This window comes from Elephantulus edwardii, unplaced genomic scaffold (assembly GCF_000299155.1).
Source record: "Elephantulus edwardii isolate Elephantulus edwardi_28Jun2011 unplaced genomic scaffold, EleEdw1.0 scaffold00075, whole genome shotgun sequence".
In the NCBI taxonomy this organism is placed as follows: domain Eukaryota; kingdom Metazoa; phylum Chordata; class Mammalia; order Macroscelidea; family Macroscelididae; genus Elephantulus; species Elephantulus edwardii.
Window position 1 is genome coordinate 7,133,256 of NW_006399825.1, and position 22,662 is coordinate 7,155,917.

The window sequence follows — 22,662 nt, forward strand, 5'->3', positions numbered from 1 at the left end:
AAATAAAAATTTAAAAAAGGCTCATTTTTAGAGAGAGACCGTGTGCCAGTGTTTATCTTTGCTGTCTCTAACTCTATGCACCTCTCCACACAGTCCCTTTCTTTACTGGTATCTAGTGCTGATCTTTCCCCTATTGTATGTCCCCTCTCCTTGTGCTGTTAACTTAAAGGGGGCTTCTTGCTAGCAGTTCGAATCCAGCAACAGCTCTGAGAGAGAAAGATGGGCAATCTGCTCCCTTAAGATTTACAGCCTCCAAAAACTCACTGGAGGGTCAGTCAGTTGTGACATAAAGGCAGTGTCTGAATATTACCTAATGACTGATTTTCTGTTCCCCTTTTCTCCCCTCCCATCCTGAGGAACTATCAAAGAAGGCTTCTTTCTGTATGTAAACCCTTCCTTAACTTTTTATAATAGTGGACTCAAATAATAATTTTCATTTTGTTACTAAATTATATAATGCCCTTCAGGTTCATGTTATGATGTGTTTAATAAATTGTTATTTTTTTAATATTCCACTATGTGTATGTGTATTTTTGTCTATTCATGTGTTGATGAGACTGTAAATAATGTTGTATGAATAAGGGTGTGCCGGCATCTATTCCTGTGCCAGCTCTCATTTCTTTAGAATATATACCTAGAAGTACAATTGCCAGGGAGATCTGGTGGCCTAGTGGCAAGAAGTTGCTCTGTAATTCTTCACGCACACAGTTCGAGTCTACCAGCTGCTCTGTAGGAGGAGGATGGACAATCTCCTCCTGTGAAATTTACTGCCTCTAACCTACTAGAGAGTCAGCTACGAGTCATTTCTGACTTGACAGCACACAATAACAGTATAATTGCCAGGAAGCTCTTGTGGCACAACAACAACATGACTGCTAGGACAGGGTTCAAGTCTGTTGTTCATAGGGTTTCTATGGGCTGTACTCAACGGGACGGCACAGAACAACAACAACAACAACAACAAGTAGGACTACTGTATAGAATGGTACTTCCATTTTCAACTTTTTAAGAAAGTGTCATACTGCTCTCCACAGTGGCTGCGCTATTTTACAGCTCACTAGCAATGTGTAAGAGTTCCAATTTCTCCAAGAGAACGCTAACTGTAAAAGATTATGATCTTGAAAAGAAATAGATGATTGGTTCACAGAAATGATGACAGGAAAATTCTGTTTTCATAATAAGAAATGCCTCAATACTGAAGACAGTCTTATAAAAAAACCATCACTGTTTTTGAAGAAGCACAGACACTAGTCACACACGAAAATTTGATGTTAGAAGCAAAATGTCATACCTAGTGATATCGTCAAAGACACCATATCCTGCTTTCTTATCTGATATCCACTGGCCAATGAACATACTGGGAGAAGAGGAAGTCAATTTTCCACTTCGCAGGAGCCCATGACCATGGCGCATGTTATCTTGAAAACAGCCTTCAAATACTTCACCAGAGGCATAACTGCGGTTAGAAAGAATGAGCAAAGATCATAAGGGCATTGAGCTTTTTCATTTCTGTCAGGTTCAGGAGATCCAAATGATACTAAAGTTTCTGTAGATATAACTGCACATTATATGGTTATTTTTCACCCATCAAAAAAAATCTCAGTTTTTAAAGATTGAGATTAAGAAGTCAAAGATATCATTGGTAGTATTTTACAATGATGTAAAAGGGGAAAAACAAGTTGTATTGACTGGTTATCAGGAAAAGAAAGTGCTTTAAATTAGTCCATACTAAAGTTGAGTAGCAAAAATAAATTTATAGGGAGGGTATTTAGGAGATTTGGAAAAAGTTACAGTTTTATAAAGCCTATACAATTTGGGTAAGAACTAAATAACTTTTCACTTTATGATAGGTGAGGGGTTGATCTTTAAAAGGAGACATAACATAGCTTTAGACATTCAAGGAGGGGGATGTAGAATATAATCTATCAGGCTAACAATAAGGTGGGTGGTTGGAATCCACCAGGTATCCCACAGGAGACAAGATAAGTCTCCTCACATTAAAGATTCACAGCCTGGAAACCCAGTGGAGGGACCCCACAGCAGTGAGGTTGGAATTGTGACTACAGAAGTTCATAGGTTTTACACTGCTGTTGTTAGGTGCCACTGAGTTGGACTGACAGCTGATGTCCTGTGGGTTTTCAGAGGTTGTGAATCATACGGAAAGAGGTTGCTCATCTTTCTCCTGAGGAACAGCCAGTGAATTCAAACTGCCTGTCTCTGGGTTGGCAGTGCAACTCCTCATCACTCGGCCATCAGATCCCTGGGACTGCAATACTGTTGTTATGTACCACTAAGTTGGAACTGACTCATAGCATACCCTCCACCCAATGCTACTACCTGTAGATTCCCTGACCGCACATTTTCCCTTCTTTCCAGTGGCCAACATAATGGTCTTCCTTGTTCAATGCCTTGTTTGGGATTCTGTATTCTCCATACCTGCAAAGGAGAAAAAATAATTGGAAAATACATAATGACACATTCACTTTTTGTACATACTTTTCAGTAACATTTCAATGAGGACAGAGAAAAGATTTACCTAGAAGAGGAAAGGGGCAAATAAGGTCTTTAGTCAAGCTAATTTGTTCAAGTCCTTGAGAAGTGTAGTGTCAGCCTCACCACACAGATTAGGTGTTTTATTACAAGTTCAATGAAAAACAGAAGACCTATGTCTTGGGCTTATTTCTGCCACTAATTTGATGTTAACTGTTGGGTAAATCTAGATATCCAGTTCCCTCATCTATAAAGTGAGGGTAATAAATCAGATAATCAAAGGTTCTTCTCATTTCTCATGCAAAAAGATCACAATATTTATACTACTACTGCTACTACTACTACATACACACACACACACACACTGATTCAATTTATAATTACATAAAATACTTCACTGACATAAATTTATCCCATAAATACATTTGCTGTATTAAGAAAAATACTGAACTTAATGTCACTGGGAATTATTAGGATAACATATGACTTAAAAGATTTTCCCTTAACATATTACAGAATTAATGCTCTTCAACTACTAAACAGAAAACTCCATGCCAATCTGTATAAAGAGGGCACTACTGTCTAAATAGTCTCATTATCAACATTGTCTAAAATTCTCAGTTTTTTTCTGAGAAATGATAGAAAACACAGTTCCATTTTAACAGCTGTACTGTTGTGTAATACGCACAGCTATCGCAGGAAAGAGTCTCTCCAGCTAAATCAGAGCTGGCATCTAGATACAAACTATCTGTATTACAAGTTTTAGTGTTTTGTGTACATCTCTAAGCATTAAATAAAAATCAACTAATGTTTGAGAAAATATTACAAAAAAACATAACTTATGACTGAAGCTGAAATTAGAGCCTTTAACTTGTTTTCCTCAACCCCTCGCCGACTATTTTCTTACCCATCTTCCAAGCCATTCCTGAACATGCCAGAATACATCTTTCCATCAGGCCACTTCAAGATCCCTCTGGAATGTATAAACAAAGGAGGAAAGAAGTCAACTGGTGTCTCAGAAAAATCATAACACTTCATTTAGTAGTTGGTCAGACGATCATCTGCAGCCAGGGCTGAATCTCCGATGTGTTCACCTGCCATGAGGTTTCCCAGAAAGCCAGCGTCCACTGTAAGTGGCATCCTTCAGGCGAGGATCCTTGTAGAACGTGTACTTGGCACTGCGGGAAATGGGTGGCTCCTGCCTCTGAAGACTGCTCCCACTTCCATAAGGAGGAAGGTCAGAGGTACCCCGCAAAGCCTGATCCACAGCCTGGCTGATTGCCCGAAGCCACTTAGACTAAGGGATAAGAACGAAATGTCAGGAACCTTAAGGCAACAACTCCTCAAACGATACCGCTAGCTCTCCTTGACTTGAATTTCCCCCCTCCCTTTCTCTCAATGCTCTTATTGCATAATAAAGGTTGGTTCTTGGAATTCACCACTGTATGGTTAAAACTGACTAACCCACACTTTAAAAACTCTGACAGCCTTAGCTTAATGAAGGTTTGTCAGGTGTAACCATGGATCATTGATGAAATATTTTTTTTTTCTTTTTCTTTACTGCCACAGAGGACAGAAACAGTTCCCTAGGGTGGAAGAAAACTCTGAAGGACTGACCTTTTCCTGGGGGGTTGATGAAATGAGAGTGAACTGCTCCTCGGGTGTAGTTATCTTTAAGCCATTCCTATAACGTTCACAAGGGAAAAGTCCAGTCAATACAACTCATCATTACAACAACAAACATCAAATATGAAACACAATCTGTTCAATTCAAGAGAAATACAGGTCAATTAAATGTGAGCGCATGCGTGCTCTGGGTTTGGTGAAAGGGCACACAGTGTTACTCTGCTCTGAGGAGGTGACCACGGAGACTCCTCACCACTCCCTGGATAAAGGCTCTGAAACAGGGTCCTGTCATGATCTTCACAACAAGCCGCTGAGTGTTAGAAGGGTGAGCCTCAACATGCAGAGCTTTCCCTCTCACCCAAGAAACAACCTGGGTGGGTGGGAGACACTGGGCGGGGGAAGGAAAACTACTTACACACCACCAGCTTCTTCAGAAAGGGGCTCTGCCCACAGTGTGGCCAAAGGGAAAACATGGTGAGTTGAGAACTGAAAGAGAACATGGAAACAGGTCTGAGAAACTCCATTTGGGTCTCTTGGTCTTGACATCTCCTTCACACTAAATCACATGGGCCCTGATGTATCATGTCTTCAAATGACTAAACCCCTCTGGGTGTCACATCTCTTAGTACTAACACAAAGCTGTCCTTGGTGTGACCATCTCTGCTCCAAGGATCACTTAACATGAATGACACTCATTCTAAGGATGGAAATTTAAAAACAATCTGAATCCAGCCTGTAAAAGATACAAGCTATAGATAAACATTTATTCAATACTTTCATAGAAATCCCAATATATTTTTAATATATTCTTTGAGCTTCTGTCCATGGGTGAGGTCACATGGCCTGGCATCTTTGTTTCTCCACTTCTACTTCTCTCATACTTGTTTAACCTCTTTTATCTCAAGAGAAATTGACCCAAGGCACACTCTACACAAATCCTAAATCATTAATATAGACTTATAACCACAGCAGAAAAGTTATGGTTTAGAACATTTATTTGGAGAGACACTGTTTCATCTGTAATACTTACCCTTTTCCAAATTATCTCACCAACATCAATGCATAGTCACTGCCCCTTAAGCTTCTCACCTAACCTTTTGTGATGATGTTGTCAAATTATTCCCACATATAGGCAAATCTTTAAAAGAGTACAATGCTTGAAGTAGGCATACTTTACTAATTAAAATTAAGTTAAATGATTGTCAAATTGGACCAAATTAGTCCAACTGAATTGGTGAGGGTGAACCTCTAAAGATGAAACATTCTCTTGAGACAAACATTTGGGGTGTTCATACAGCTTCAATGGCTCTAAAAAGTCAGGATCTCTTTCAAGCATGAGAATCCAGCTAACCTGGGCATGGACCAAGGCGTCATTAAAGAGGATGAACCAATTCACAGAAAATCTGCCTGCATGCTGCAGAGACAGAGCTCGGTTACTGCTCTCACACAGCAGTCTACGCTCTGGCTTTCTCAAGGAATCCTGTAGTTAAAAAAGAAAAGATAAAGGTAGATAATTAGAATCATTTTAACATGCAAAGAAGAAATGAAAAATTAGCTCACACCGTCACCTTTGATTAGCTTAGCATGGTGTTAAAGCTAAATTAAGCTGGGATCTAAGTACTTCAAAAACTGAGCTCTGAGGAAATCAACACTGGGAACACCTCGAAGTCATCCTAAAATGGAACATTAGTTTAAACTATTAACAAAGGTTTGCCATATAATAATTATGGTATGTTCACACAATACTATGCAGCACTGAAAAAGCAAGGAAAATTAACTTAAAATATTATACATCATAGGTGAAGCTCAAGGACATTATGTTGAGTGAAATATCTCAATCACACAAAGACAAATACTGCATATCACCACTGTTATAGAATAGAACTGACATGGGAGTTGGGAGGAAACTGAGAAAAAAGGGGTAAGTAATGAATACTGCACTGGAAGAGACGAAGGAAAGAAGTGTTTAAAAGGAATATCTGATTAGGCATTCTCTGTATGACAAGAGTCCAGAATAAGAGGTGTATAGCAAAGTGGACTTGGGGAAGGAGGAAATTATGCAACTATGAATAAATAATTTTTTTCAGGTGAACTGGGGGTGAGAAGGAGAATGTGCAACAATGAATGAATGAAAATCTAACTTTTCTGTAAACTTTCATTAAAATCACAATAGAAAAGAAAAAAAATTAAAAAAGGTCTGCCTTGTGTCTTAAGCTTTTTTAAGATCTAGAGGGAATCAAAAGATTAGACAGTGCAGTGCAGAAAATGACTTGATAGAGTTATTCTAAACCACTATCTTTGTAAGTCTCACGAAGGGACTAGGCAAGAATAGGCAAATAGGAGGTGTCTGGGGCCCACCAACGGGGCTGGAGAGATTGCTAACAATGTAAGTAAGGCATAGGGCACCTGGACAGGTCAAATAATTCAAATACAGTGTTTACTGTTGTTGTTGTATGATACTAGAACTCACAACCATCTATGAACACAGCATTCAGGTGGGGGCTGATCAGTTTTGCTTGTCATTCTGCCAGCCTTAAGAAGAGCTTGCACAGAGGCAGAAAACAGATCTTGTTATTGTTAAGAGAAAGAACCCAACAGTGCAGTGAATGACTTGGCTCTGAGATCCTGGGGCTGACCGTAATACCTGAGCTGTGGTAAGCAGCTAATAGGAATAGTAGTAACAGGAGCTCAAGCATGACAGAGCTGTAGGCTTCTCACTCATGGAGTGAAAACCTTGAAGGCCTTCAGGATAGGCTTGTGGTAGAGTTAAGTCCCTTCTGGCATTTATTGGGGTCTCTGGGAGTCGTGCTCGATGATACTTAACAATAATATACATTAGTGGTGGAAAGAAGAGTCACCAGCACCTTATATGGCAGAGTTTAAAAATCTCTGCAACACTTGCCCAAGTGGGGCAGCCCTGGCTCAGAGACTGCTCTTTGGTGGCTGAGAAGAGACTGTCAGGACCCAAGAATTGTAGAAAGAGGTTTCCCTGACTTTGACTTGTAACTTACCCGATAAACTCCCTACCTATGATTACTCCCTACCTGTGGGTTCTGCGTGGTCAAAGCCAGCAGAGTAGTAGAGGACTGTGGGCAAGATTGCTAGTGTTAGAATCAGTAGAAAAGATTTTGAGCATAGGGCATTTCTGGCCATATAGGAAATGGGTATTTCTGCTGTCACTGGACGGCTGCTGTTGCTGGGCATTCACCCTCCTCATTGTAGAGTTACGACTAAAGGTCACTGGCTTCCATTACGACACCAACACAGATAGGACACTTAGGGGAAAGTGAGTTGATACTAATGGGGGGGGGGCAACTCACAAAAGGAGGGGAGACTGCTCTGTAACTGAATAATACAATACTGCTTCATGAAACATTAGACAGAAGAAAAATTCTAAGTAAATGTATCCTTTCATGTCTACAAAGAAGACACGAACAAACTAAAGATGCGCTTTCAGAGAGTATGCCTTGAGATGAGGAAAAGTGTGACCATATGAGCATGTGGTTCTTATGCATTTTAGAAATGGGGTCATTAAAGCATTACTGTCATAAACAGTGAGGAACAGAGAGAACTATGGCAGTTGTTACGGAAATGCCTGCTGCTTCCTGGAGTACTGACAACTGGCATGAGTTACCGTCATTTTTCCTGGAAAAGTCTTCCAGAAGCCCAGTGTGTACTCTGCTTCCTTCCTTTTCCTGCCGAGGTGGAGAGCAAGAGACTCATAAGAAGAACTGCAATCCTGTAATTTCTGGTATTCTGGAGAAGTCTAGAGGCCAATAGTTAAGGGGAGAAAAAAATAAGAACATCAAACAATAATCTAGAATGTATAACCTCAGTGTGATGCAGTATTAGACTCTTGCTTCAGAACATACATGGTGCTTGAAGAGGGGCTGGACAAAGGAGAAGATCAGTTCCAGGACAAACTCGATTACACACTGATACGGACTGACACCATGACTGCGGCAATGGGCTTGAAAGAGGTCAGAGGTCATGAGGATGATGCAGGACAGAACAGAGTTCAGCTCTTTGTTCATAATGTCGCTGTGCATCATAGTCAACTCAATGGTGCCGAACACCGTGGACCCAAAACTACACCTACATGTGCAGAAGTAACTCAACGAGGAAAGAAACAACCACCAGGAGTTAGTGAGGAGAAACACAAGTAAGTCAGGGCACAACTAGGGTTCTTCAAGTGTTTTGGTCCCAGGAGTCCTTTACTGTTTATGAGCTATATGTTTTTATAATTAAAAAGAAAATTATAAACTCTTGAGTAATTTAAAGAGTAAATAACATTTTAAGTGTAAAATAACTATTTCCCAAAACAAACTAGTGATGAAAGTGCCACTGTTTTACATTTTTGCAAACTTCTACTACACGGCTGAAAAGAGGACAGATTTTAATTTTTTTTTCTACATTTAATCTGTTACATTATTTGGTCGAAATATGATTCAAAGATAAATACAGCTGGAAAAGTGAAGAACAGTTTAATAGCTATTTCAAGTAACTATAGATATTCTCCTTTGATAGTACAGTACAACTTAAGTGGTAGTTTCTTGTAGAATTAACTGCAATGTGACATCTGAAACCATGTCAATGAACAGGAACGATCCGCTGTTATGATAAACTCAATGGGTCACCATGCACTTTGGACAGATCTTTCATCCATGCATGATTCTGCAATAGCATGAACTGAGCATTCGGGAATGCTCGATTTTGAGTTACGTGGATGTTCCACTTGTTGATACACTAAGCAATAGAACCAATTTCACCAGAAAAAGTCTTTTAGGTATTAAGAAACTGTCAAGCTCAAAATGGTAGATAATGTTTTTCAAAATCCTATTTAAAGAATAAAAAAAATCTTATTTTTCATTGAAGAGCTTGGATTTTAACAATGGCAACAATGTTTTCCCTGAAGTGTCAAGTTTATTCCCTCGGTTTTTTTTTTATTTTTTTTGGGGAAAAAAAGGTGGTTTATTTTGTTTCTTAGTCATGGTGTCATTTGGGAAAGAACAAAGAGTGGGGAGGGCAAGTGGAAATCAAATATTTTTGGGAGGAGGCCCAAACTTCCCAGAATCCAGGGACCCTCCCCAATCTGGGTGCTTGGGGTGAAGGGATATATGTGGGGGAGTGAGAGGAGAGGCAGAGCGTGATTGATAAAGCTAGTGTAGAAAAAAGGCACTGGTGGGTTATATCTTGGGCCTGCAGGAGGGTGAAGCCAGGCTCCTTGGCATTCAGGCCTCTAGTCCTTTCCCTTCCCTTTCTTGGCTTTGGTCTTGGTTTTGGTCTTAGGGGTGCAGGGCTTCATCACGAGGATTGTCTCCTGACACTGGGCATTGTACCGCGCCTTCTTCAGTGTGCCCTGGCGGGCTTTGGTGCCAGTGTCTCCATCACGTGCGCCCCAGCTCTCAAACTTGTACTTACAGTCAGCTCCAAACTCCTTCTTCCAGTTGCATGGCACCCGGCACCGGATGCGCTGGGTCTGGGTTCCGCAAGTGCCCTCACAGAAACCCACTCCGCAGTCCTTGCTGCTGGGAGTACAGGGCCCCCAGGCCCACTCCGCGCATTCGCTCCCCGGACCGCCCTTCTTTATCTTTCTTTTTGGCTGCCGCGGAAGCGAGCGCCAGTAGGGCGAGGAGGAAGGCTCGGTGCTGCATCTTGCTGGCTGCCGGCGCTGCTTTGCTCCCTCCTGCGCCCGTCCCGTCCCGCTCCTATTCACTCATTTTTGAGCAAAGTTCCAAATCTGTCCAAATCTGGATGATCATAGTTAACCTGTTGGTTGTTCTTTCAAGTTTAAAAAGCCAAGGCGATTGGTTCAGTTTCCAAATCAAACAACGAAAGCAGTGGTTTTCCTTGAGACAACATAATTTGGAGTGCAGGAGAATTGCTTACGTATATGTCCTACTCCATCACAAGGAATATTAAAAAGACGTGAACTCAATGGTTGAGATTAAATCGAGTCCATAATCTATCTTATAGCTGAGATTAAAAAAAATCTGTAATTTTTACTGTTCCACCAAGAACATTCTTACGTGAAATTGGCATTTTTGTTTTGCTTTGAACTACAAATGCAAGCTGGTTTGCAATATAATGAGGACTACTACAGTTAATAGGTCTGTCCTGGAAAGGGTGAAACCAGTCACACACTTTGGGAACATAACCAGGAGGGACCAGTCGTTGGAGAGGGACTTCATGCTTGGAAGGGTGGAGGGACACTGCAGGAGAGGAAGACCCAGGATGAGATGAAATGACTCAGTGGCTGGAAAAATGGGATTCGGTCTGTGAAAGGTGATGATATTGGATCAGGATAGGGCAGGTTTCAGAGCTAATGTACATAGAGTTGCTATGAGTCACAGTCGACTTGATGGCACATAACAATAACAACAACAACAACCAGTTATATGGCCAGCAGCAGTCTGCTAACCTAACAAATTTTATGCAAAAACTAGACCAGTTTACATTTGAGAAAACTCCAGTTATCCCATGGTTTCATACATCATAGACATAGATATTGCTGCTGTTATGTACCACCAAGTCAGAACCAGCTCATAGCTAACCCTCCAGTGGGTTTTCAGAGGCTGTAAATCAAACAGGAAGAGATCTTTCTCCCGTCCTTCTTCAGCAGAGCAAATGGCTAAATCGAACCATGTGCTTTTGGTTTCGCAGTGTAGCTCCTCGCCTGCTAGGCCACCAGAGTTGCATGTGAATACACACACATATATATTAACATGATCCAAATATCTAGCATGAGTCCATCATGACCCAAAGGCAAGAAAGAAAGGGCTTTAAAGAGCTCTGTGGAACCGGAACTCAGAATGCTGTCAATAAACTGTCAACCATGGAATGAGCAGGACATATAGCTAAACCTCAACCTTAGCCAAGGCTGAAAAGGTCCTGAGCAGAAACGGAATCTGTAACAGAGAAAACATTTATACTTTGTTCTTTGATCTGCGAAAAAATTAGACATATATAAATGAATATTAAGTTAATGGAGTTCCATATTTTGTGGTGGCATAATCAAACCTACACACTACTATAGCCTTTAGTTTTCTTTTAAATATGGAATGCTTCATGAATTTGCGTGTCATCCTTGCACAGGGGCCTTGCTAATCTTCTCTGTATTGTTCCAAATTTTTTATATATGCTGCCCAAGTGAGCACTGGCCTTTAGTTTTCCAAGCATTCATTCAAAGAGGGGATATGGGAGAACTTACCACTTCAAAACAAGTAGCAAGCTTTAGCAAAACTTTAGCATATTTATGAAGTCGTCTGATTGGCAAGAAAAACAAAGTATTCAGGATTTCCATCAATTGGGTGTTTTCATCATTCATTTCTGATAAATTCTGTAATAGCTCCTGGTTTTTATTTAGGAAATCACTGGAGGTAAAATAAGAAAGAGATTCATTTAATCATTTTGGTATTGTTAATACACATGACATGGAATAACAAAAACATTTCACTAGACTTTAGTAGAAAGCAAACTGTTACAAACTAACAAGATAAACACAATAAAGTAAGCTTAAAGGAAAATTAAAGAATTTATCTAACTGTAAGACAGGAGGTTTTGAGTATAAAAACTAGCAATTAGAAACAGCAGTAAAAATAATAACAATAGAAATGGTTAATCAGGGAGCTGTGCCTTATGTTCTTAGGAAATGAATCATGGATCCACGGCTCCAGGAAGTAATCAGAGAAGGCCAGCTGATACCATCACCTGTTAATTTGCAAGTCAAAAATCAGCAATAAATGAAAAAGCTAATTATTCTGATCAGTCATACTAAAGGAAAAAGAAAACATCTTACTCCAACAACATGGTATGGTGTATTAAAATGATGTAAGTTCCTCTTTTTTTTCCTTCACTTGTTGACCTTTTAAGAGTTTACTATATGAGAATAATGAAAAGCTGAAAGGACCAGTACTACAATTAACAGGAAACAGTAAAGCAAACTGCATGTGAAGATTTCAGTGCTGAGCTCTTTAAACGTATTTCAATTGAAGCTAACATTTATTTTCTACACATTCATTATTAAGGTTCTATTAAAAACTGTAATGTCCAGTGAGACAATGTTCACTACACTTAGATAGACTTAAAATACTTTCAAATACCTAAAAGAGATTGTAAAGAACTAGGACTTAGCAGGACAAAAGAATTATTATTATTATCTGCTACTTACGAAGCAGAAACTGTGTGCCAGGTACTAAGATGAGTGCTATATAAGCACCGCAGTACAATTCTCAGCTTTGAACAAAACACAATTTCCTTACTGAAACACAAGACTATCACTTTATAATGCCTTAGAAAACTACAGAGTAAAACTTAAAACCAGGAGAAGATAAAGTAGATGAATGCGATCTTCTAAGAATCAAACCACCATGCACATCCAAAAACTTCTCCAACAGGGTAAAAAGGGAAGCCACCGACTGGGAAAAAGTATTTGGTAATGACATGTCAGATAAGGGACTAATATGCAGAATTTATAAAATACTTGAGCACCACAACAAGATAAAGGTAAATAATCCAATTGAAAAATGGGCACAGGATATGAACAGACACTTCACCGAAGATGACATTCAGATGGCCAACAAGCACATGAAGAAATGTTCAAAATCCCTAGCTCTAAGAGAGATGCAAATTAAAACTATGAGATATCATCTCACCCCAGTAAGAATAGTTAATTTAACAGAACAGCAAGCAACAAATGCTGGCGAGGTTGTGGAGAAACTGGAACCCTTATTCACTGTTGGTGGGAGTGTAAAATGGTGCAACAACTATGGAAGGCAGTATGGCACTTTCTCAAAAAGTTGCAAACAGAGATACCATTTGACCCAGCAATTCCACTACTGGGAATATACTCCAAAGAGACCATAACTGACATCCAAGCAGATATATACACACCCATGTTTACTGTGGCTTTGTTCACAATAGCAAGGAGTTGGAAACAACCTAAGTGTCCATCAACAAATGAATGGATAGAGAAGCTGTGGTATATTCACACAATGGAATACTATGCTGTATTGAAAAACAAGGAACTCATGCAATATTATTCAAAATGGGTGACTCTGGAGGACATTATGCTGAGTGAAGTAACCCAGTCACAAAAGGACAAATACTGCATAGTGCCACTGTTGTAAAACAGGACTGACCTTGGGGTTGGGGAGAGACTGAGAAAGATGGGTTCAATAATGTATACTGCACTGAAACAGATGAGGGAGAAAACTGTTTAAAAGGGATATATAATTAGGTATTTTTGTCATGACAGGAGTCTAGAGCGAAGGCTACATGGTAGAGTGGACCTGGGGCAGGGTTTGTAAAACAGTGAAAGAATTTTTCTTTTACTTTTCCAAGAGGGTAGTGTGAGGGAAATGTGCAACAATGAATGAATGGAAATCCAAAGTCTCTGTAAATTTTTACTGAAATTAATAATAAATTTAAATTAAAAAAACTACAGAGTAAAGAGATGTTTAAAAACTAGAAATTACAACTATTATCAATCTTAAATAATGTATGTTGCATTGAAATAGATGAGGGAGAGAACTGTTTGGAAGGGATATATGATTAGGTATTACTGTCATGACAGGAGTTCAGAGTGAAGACTTCATAGTGGAGTGGACTTGGGGGGAGGGATTGCATAACAATGAAGGAATTTTTCTTTCACTTTTCAAAGAGAAGAGTGAACTGGGGTGGGGGAGGGGTGGGCAGGGAGAAAAATGCAACAATGAATGGAAATCCAAAGTGTCTGTAAACTTTCATTAAAATTAATAAAAAAAATTTTTTTTTTAAAAAAAGATGTCATAAAAATACACATTGCTTTTGGGAACCTAAACGTTCAATGGCAGAAATCTAGATGTTGAAAAATGTAATTAATAGAGCTGACTGAGCACCCTGGGGAACTTGGCCCAGAGTTTAATTTCTATTTCACTGACGTTTCTCATTTCCTCTCTTTGTTCTCTGCTGAGATCGGGTGAGGATACTCAACCCCACAGAAAGAAGTGTGCTTCAGAGACGGATGTGAAACAAGGGGAGCACACAGCACAGTCCTGTCCAGGCATCATCAGTCCACACCAGCAATGTTCTGACTCCTTCATGTCCTTGCCTATACCTGTCTTCAAAAGGGCCCCTGGTATAGTGTAGTCATTATCTTGGGAACACAAAGAGTTTTTTTAGAGTTGGTTTGGTTGGGTTTGTGTTTGTTGGTGTTTTGGTTTGGTTTTTTTGAGATTTAATACGTGAGCTTATTTATTTACCACGCAGAAAATTCTCTTTCTGATTGGATTTGGATTTGGAGGTAGAAGCTCTCAGAGACGACAGCCTCCATCTCTTGGTGATCTGATCCTGGTGTTTTTCTTGGCCTCCTGCATTGGCTTAGCGTACTCTGCAGCCTCCCCCTTATTCTTTCTTCTTAGTGCGCTGTTTCTTCAGAGAGATATGCTGACACTTGTGCTGCAGGACACAAGGAATGACAAGATACTGAAACTTTGGCACTTTGGTCAGAGGTTTCTTGCCTTTCTTCACAGTAACCAAGTTGAGAACACTCAGACTGGCATATACAATGCAACCCCGGACAGATTTGTGTCTCTTCTTTCCAGTTCTCCATGGTCTGTAACAAGAGTGTTCGTTATTCAGCAGCACGTGAACATGGCCATGGGTCAAGACACCCTGCTTCATGGGAAAACACTGTTTGTTGTTTCCACCACTGATCCAGACAACGTACTCCATTCATCACAATAGTCAGCAGCATCTTCTACGGCCATTCGTTTTTCATAAAATGTACGAAGTTTGCGTTCATTGTCTACTTCAATGAGCTTTTGGCAGGCAGTGTCTAGGAAGGAGATGGTCAGCTTCATAGTGAAGCAGCTGAATGCCCTAGCGGTGCCATGAGAAAGACGGAAACAAGAGAGTATTGTGTATTGAAAAAGAATCAATTCCTACTCAATTTTTAGGAACAAGAAGAAGCTTTTTAACTTGTAAACAAAGTCTACCAAAAACTCAAAATATTAATCTTTAATGATAAAACAGTAAAAGCATTTATTTTCAAATAAGAAAATAGAACTATTATTAAATGGGTATAAGAGCAAAGGCAAATACGCAAAACACTGAAGTTTGGGAAAAGAGGGGGCTGTCAAGTTGATTCCGATTCAGTGATCCTGTAGCACAAAGCTGACCTGTTCTGGAGTCTCTGAGGCCATGACCCTCTGAGGAAGTGAATCACCAAGTCCTTTCTTGCACATAGCAACTGTGATTTGACCCATCAACCTTTCAGTTAATAATCAAGCCCTGAACCCCCTGCTTTACGAGGAGTTATTTCATTAATAAAATCTAAACTTCTCTGAGTCTTTGTTGCTAGGTCAATATTTATGGGTAAACTATTCTGTTCAAAATTACTGTTCTCACATAGGGAGCATTTACCTGAAATACTATTCAGCAGCTAAATACAAATACTTAACATTTGTGCAAACCTTGCACTCTCATTTGTACTATTAAAAAAATGGTAAACTCATTTCCAAAGAGTCAGATGCTCCAGCAGGATTTCAGAGGCTGTAAATCTCATGGGAAGGGACTGCACATCTTTCTCTCACAGAGTAGCTAGTAGATTTGAACCATCTGCCTTTGGCTTGGCAGTGTCTACATACTACAGCTTACTTTATTTGTTCCTTAAAACAAGAGAAGAAGTGCATTCTCTGTTTTCAGATGGGAAATTATTAGGCTAGAGAGAGGAAGAGATGAGAATACGTTGTTATGTGCTATGACGTCAGAACCAACTCATAGCTGACCCTCCTGAAACTGAGTTTTCAGAGGCAGTATACTCTATTGTGAGGACACTGCCCAACTTACTCCCATGGAGCAGCTGGGGAATTTGAACCCTGTGCAGCTGGGTTGGTATTGCAGCTCCTTAACACTCAACCACCAGGGCAGCTCTCAATGATAATATATGGTGTTATTAAAACAGGACGCAGCTCTTAAGCCTTTTAGGTCAGTGGTTTTTACTAATAGCACCTTGTCCTTTTCAAAAGTTAGTGAAAATCTACATTTTGATTCATTTGTTAAAGGGACTAAGTCAAAGGTGTCCTGGGCACTGAAAAACACAGACCACTATAAAACATGATCTCTGGCTGTTAGAATAGTAACTAGAAAGTATGTATATTATTTACTTACATGGCAGGCTTAGCAAGAAGCTGGAATCCTCCCATAACCAGAAAATTTGTAATAGATGTGCAATACCTTGAGCAAAAACAAAACAAAACATGTATGTTAGTGTTGAAATCTAAATTAGTTCTTGAGAGTTTTCAAAGTACCTGCATCAAATATTTGTTGGTTTCTCACCCATGAACAGTTTCAGAATTTTTGTGATGTTAACATTCATGAACTGCAAAGGACTGGAAAGAAAGGCAAGTCATGTGATAATCACAATCACCAGGGAGAAATGTCATTTTAGCAAAGAAGACATTAAAATAGAAAACTCAAAAATACCTAGAAGTTATGCTGCCATTTATTTTAGAGACATGATAATTTGATTAACAAGTATGAGAAAGTATGACTAACATAATTAGATTTTTTTAATTGTAAAATTTCTCTCATTTTCATTTCAAATTTTCCAATTAAGTCTTCAGAAATGAACAGTTAAGATGCTAAGGAAGGAAAGATGCTCAAGGGAGAGAGTATAAGAAAATTCTGATGAGCATTAAAACACTGCTAGAGAATAAGTTCTGATATACTGTGTTGAGCCAGGCCTGTCCCTTCTGTACTTGCAAAGGAAATCAACTGACTTTGTGAGAGAGAGAGTGAGTTTAATAAATACAGGGAAGAGCCTAATTAAAACTTGCTCAATGTACCAAAATTTCAAGCATAAATGAAAAGAGACTACGAGGTAAACACAACACAAAAAAGAGGACAATTACACCAGTAAAGCACAAATTTTCACATAAGAATGAAATTTAGATTAAAAAAAATCATTATCAAATGATCTTATTTCTTATGTCTGAAAAAAAAGATGGATTTAAAGATTCAAATCAGTCTTCCAGACAGTTGCCTGAAATACACATAATTTTGCTTAGATAAAAATCATATATACACCTATATGTATCTGAAAGTCTGAAGTAAAATAAGTCAAGATGACTAACAATGGTAACTTCTGGTGGTAAGAGTATAGTGGATTTTAAATATCTTCTTGATTACTTTTATCTTTATAGCTTTAAAAATAAATACACACTGTTATTGTTAGTTGTTGCCGAGTTCATTCTAACTTAAGTGCCAGGGTAGAACTGTACTCGGCAGTTTTCAAAGCTGTGACCTTTCAGAAGCATACTGTCAATCTATCGATCGCTTAACAGTTTGAGCCACATAGGCGGCCAAATGTGTGACTTCCAGTACAAAGAACCCAAATGAAATGTGACAGGTCATCAAATCCCCGAGGGGCAGGAACTTTTCACTGGCTCCATGGTATGGCTGCAGAACTCAGGAGAGCTCAGTACTCAGTGGGCACTCAACCAATCTTTGCTTGTTAGATGAGTTATGAGTACACAAAGAATAAAATTTACACTTCAGATCAAAGCATATCCTAATGTAAGTAAAAGAAACAATTAAATGATGACTGGAATCAGAATATCAAAATATAAATTAAGAAAAAGGAAAGACTATTTCAGGTTAAATTTTAAGCACACTTGATTTTTTTTTTTTAAATCCAAGAATGGGAAAATTCTGGATAACTATTTTAGTTTTATTAGAAAGTATCTTTATTTTAAACTCTTCACTTACATAATAATAAATAAGAGATATCAAAACAACTCCATATATATAGTGAGCAGTAAGTTTTAAAATAATTTGTCCACAGTTACTATTTCCTCAAATTTGGGTACAATTAAACAAAATTAGACTCTAAAAAACTGATGTACTATATTTTATGTGACTGAGGCAAGCTACTACCAATCAGTCTACTATTATATTGAAGAAAGTACTTTAAAAAAATTCATTGTTTTGAAATATTTTTCTCCCTTAGAGAAAATAAAATTTCAGCAATGCAAAACAGTAACTGATTTACTACTAAAACACTGCTTTGCAATTTTCTATTACCTTAAGTCTCTCTCCCTAAGCTAGTCTTTTCAGATTAAGAAGCAGAATAACCCTGCAGAGATTGGACATGACATGAACTGGATACTTGCTCTGTATAACTATCCAAGAAGAGACATGCGTGCTTCAGAATGACCAAATTCCTGACTTCCTTTATGCCATGAAGGAAGCCGCTCAGTGAGGTTCTGTGCTGACCAATCAGGTAGCACAGTTTGCTGAATCGGCTTGCCACCTCCTGCAGTAGCTGGACTGTAGCTGCAGTGCCCAAATTATCTGTAACAAAGTAATAATAGTGATAAGGAAGAGGGTATTAAGGAGGGGGTGAGGACCCAAACTAAAGACTTCAGCCTACTCATTATCTGAATACTTCCTTAAAATCAAGATGATAAATTCCCCTTTTCTAAAAAGACTTGATGTTGAGATGTGGTTTCAGCTGATGCCTGCTGTTGAGTCAATTTAAACTCAGAGTGAACCTCCACAACAGCAGAACTGCCCCATAGGGTATCCTAGGTTGTAATTTTTACAGCAGCAGATTGCCAGGTCTTTTCTCCATTGACTGGCTGATAGGTTCGAACAGTAACCTTTCAGTTAGCAGCTAAGTGAATAACCAACTAGTGAGCCACTAAGACTCCTTATAACAACACCTATGGAATGCTAATAATGACAAAACAGTATCAGAGACAACGGGGTCCAATTATCTGAAGAGCTAGTTAAGACATATTTATGATTGAGTAGGTCTAGAGTAAGGTTCTAAGATGGATCCTTTTAAAGAGGGAGGGGAAAAAGCTTTACAGGTGAGTGCAATGTTCACCTAAATTTGAGAACCACCGAGCTAATCCAATCCTCCTCTCATCCTAAAGATAAGTAATCTGAAACCAACAGAAGAGAAGTGAATTATCTAATTTCACACAATGGGTCAGTGATACAGCCTGGAGTTAAATTCACTTGTGTAGTTAAATCTTGGGTAACATTTCCACTTTGTGTACTGACTTGTGCTCTACTTGCCCTCTGGGCTTCAATGCACAGAGATATCAAACAATGAGACTGTCCAGGCTGCTCTGAACCTTTACAGAGGTCATCAGGAGAACTTGGGCATTTCCTGAGTTCAATGTTCTTGATTTCTAGGGCTTCTTTCCAAGCAGCGTGGCTGATGAGGAGGCCAGATAGATCAATAATGAATCAAGAACCAAAACAGGGAAAATGCAGATCTTTATCTCCAGAATAATTCAAGAACTGTGTAGCTGAAATGGCTATCTTTCTATTGCCAATGTCTGTGGGTGCTGGGTTTACTCAAAGGTGGGAATGTAAAGAGGCAAAACATAACTAAAATTAAAAAGAAATAATAATACAAAAAGTACACAACCTCTACAAAGACACAAAACCCAGAAAGAATATAAACTAGGTGCTTCAGAAGTAGAAACTTCTTCCTGAGAAGTAACAACAGATTGGACCACACAAGCCAATGTCATTCTAAAATGACAAAATAGGTGTATTAACATGACAGATTTAATTACTATAGTGGTACTGAATGCCATCGAGTCGAGCACAACATAGTGACACTATGAACAGAAGGCCTAAAGCCTTTCTATAACTATCGTTATTTATCAAAGTTCATAGAGTTTCCAGAGGAATGTTGCTTAGAAAGTGGATTCTGAGTCTTCAAAACAGAGGGAGGTCCTAGGAATGTAGGTGAGAAAAGGAGAAAGGGAACTGCCTCTCTGTTTTCAGAGTGCAGAGCCAAACTTTGGAAAATTTTTGGCATAGGGAAATTACAGTTTCAAGAGCCTGCAATGAGTGTACTCCTTTTAATCTTAGACAAATTCTCCTCAGGCATTCCATAAACCTGAGCTGCAGTGTACCATCTGGGAATACTGGGCTCCATGCCCTCTGCTACTGAGGAGTAATGATGTCAGTCTGAGGACTAAGGTGCATCTGATTCAGGCCATGGTCTTTCCATTTATTTGCTATGCATCTGAGAGCTGGATAATGAATACAGATCACAGAAAAAGAATTGACACCTTTGAGCTGTGGTGTCATGGATGGCCAAGAGAACAAACAGATTTGTCTTGGAGATGGTACGGCCAGAGTGCTCTGAGGCTTCACTTCACATAATCTGGGCATGTTGCTAGAAGGGGCTATTTCTAGGAGAGGGACATGATGCTGGGCGGGTGGAGGGTTGGCAAAGGAGTGGAAGACCCTCAACCAGGTGGACTGACATGGTGAATGGTGACTGCTGTAATGAGTGCTTGTATGTCAGGAAGTGTGAGGAAGGCGCAGGATAGAACAGAGTTCAGATCTTTTGTTCATAGGGTCGCTATGAGTCGTATTTGACTCGACAGCACCTAACAACAACAACAACATGCCTTCTGTATATCCTCCTAACCTTCCACCTCTCCTTGCAGCTGATTTCTGCTAAAAAAGAAAACAACAACAAAAAAAACCCCAAAAACAAAAAACCTGAAAATTGCATTTATTGCAGTAAGAAGCTGTGCTACTACCAGAGAAATGTGCTTCAAATCCACCAGCTGTTCTACGAGAGAAGGATGGGCAACCTCCTCTCATGGTATTTACTGCCTTTGAGAACATGTTGGAGGGTCAGCTATAGATTTTGACTCAACAGCACACAACAGCAGCAACAACAATGTTGACTAGGAAAGCTGGCTTAGTGGTAATTAGTTGTGCTGCCAATCTAAAGGCACATGGTTTGAATATACCGGCTTCTTCACAGGAGATAAATGGGCAATCTCTTCCCATAGATTAACTGCCTCTGCAAATTTGCGAGAACTATGAATTAGTTCTGACGAGATGGTACATAATAAGAACACTGGCTAAGGAGAGCTCTGGAAACTGAGCGGTAAGGAGTTGGTGCTGCCAACCCAAGGGACACAGTTCAAATCCACCAGCTGGCATGAGGAAGAAAGATGGACAATCTCTGCCTGTGTGAATCGCTGTTGTTGTTATGTGCCATCAAGTCGCCTACAACTCACAGAGACCCTATGTACAACAGCCCTAAACCCTGCTCTATCTTGCCAATCTTGTTGTCTCCAACACATCTATCCCCATTATCCCGGTCACTGAATCAATCCACCTCATAGAGGGTCTTCCTCTCCTACACTATCCCTTCCCCCTCCCAAGCATGATGTCCCTCTCCAAGGACTGATTTCACCTTGCAACATGTCCAAAGTATGTCAGCCGAAGCTTCAGAATCCTTGCCTCCAAGGAACAGCTTACATATAGATTGAAAAAGTTTGGAGACATGACACATCCTTGACGCACACCCTTTCCAATTTTAAACCGTGCAGTGTTTCCTTGCTCTGTTCTGATGAATGTCTCCTGGTCCAAGTATAGGATTCGCATAAGCACAATGAAGTGTTCTGGGATTCCCATTCTTCTCAGAGTCAGCCACAGTTTGTTGTGATCCACACAGTAAAATGCCTTTGCACAGTCAATGAAACACAGACATTCCTCTGGTACTCTCTGTTTTCAGCCAAGATCCACCTGACATTAGCAATAATACCCTAGTGCCATGGCCTCCTCTAAATCCAACCTGCACTGTGCGACTTACTGCCTCAAAAACTCCTCTGGAGAGTCATTTTCAGTTTGCTCCAACACGACAGGACGTAACAACAACACTGGCTAAGACTGTCAATAATCTCAGAATTACAATTTTAAGAACCTGTAAGTCCAAATAAAAACCTTCCTTGATAAATTACAAAACTTTTAACAAATAAAACGATAATTCAGGTACTAACTGGAAAATATTTTAGAACAAGTGAGACTATATGTGTTGGTTGAAACCAAAACAAAAGATTAACTTCCCCAAAGCTGCTACTGTTTCTCTGCCATAAAATTCTACTCAGTCATCTACCTGTAGAAAGGCCCCACGACTTTGAAGCTGCTCTGGGCTCCACGGCCTAAACAAGAGCAGCTGGGTTACTGGAAATTGTTTCTAATATGCTAAGTGCCTGTGTGCAAAAGAAAATGGAATAAAAGGAGAAAACAGAATTCAAAATATTTTCCTTATTTGAGGATAAATGGGTGGTGGTGTTTTTCTTACCTATGCTGAGAAGAGGCCTGAGAATCTGAGATTTGATATCACTCAGTTTTGAATAGAACCGTCTTTCTGTCGTAGCCAACTCGTGGAGACTGGCTATATACCCCATAATGTTTTTGTCCACCAAGGTTAGAAAACTGTCTTTTCCTGCTGTCACTCTGCTTATGTAACCAAGCTGAAACAGAAAATTAAAAATATCAAAATATAATTTATATTTTAATAGCAATGTGGAGCACAAAAGCTAATGCATACCAGCTAGTAAAGAGGGCAATTGTTAAATATTCAGGAAATTTTCATTCTAAATTACATTATGGTCACTAGAAATTAGCCACAGTGAAGCATCCAAAAGTTTGGTTTTTTCCTTTAAGAAAAGAAGCTGACTTACCAGCACAACATTATTAATATGTATATCTAGCTCTCTCTCTCTCTCT

General features: G+C 39.4%; 1 protein-coding gene and 1 pseudogene across 1 annotated transcript in view; both read right to left on the reverse strand.

Annotated features, from left to right (window-relative positions):
- Window positions 1-22,662, reverse strand: part of ALS2 (amyotrophic lateral sclerosis 2 (juvenile)) — a 95,747-nt gene that overhangs the window by 18,302 nt on the left and 54,783 nt on the right. Inside the window, exons 10-21 of the mRNA XM_006889086.1 lie at window positions 22,235-22,406; window positions 18,270-18,450; window positions 16,267-16,332; window positions 11,327-11,489; window positions 7,751-7,882; window positions 5,468-5,596; window positions 4,532-4,602; window positions 4,108-4,174; window positions 3,585-3,787; window positions 3,398-3,463; window positions 2,338-2,436; window positions 1,292-1,456 (exon numbers count right to left, since the gene is read on the reverse strand). Coding sequence (XP_006889148.1) covers window positions 1,292-1,456; window positions 2,338-2,436; window positions 3,398-3,463; window positions 3,585-3,787; window positions 4,108-4,174; window positions 4,532-4,602; window positions 5,468-5,596; window positions 7,751-7,882; window positions 11,327-11,489; window positions 16,267-16,332; window positions 18,270-18,450; window positions 22,235-22,406 — 1,514 coding nt within the window. The remainder of the gene's footprint in view (window positions 1-1,291; window positions 1,457-2,337; window positions 2,437-3,397; window positions 3,464-3,584; window positions 3,788-4,107; window positions 4,175-4,531; window positions 4,603-5,467; window positions 5,597-7,750; window positions 7,883-11,326; window positions 11,490-16,266; window positions 16,333-18,269; window positions 18,451-22,234; window positions 22,407-22,662) is intronic.
- LOC102856327 lies at window positions 9,356-9,770 on the reverse strand (annotated as a pseudogene).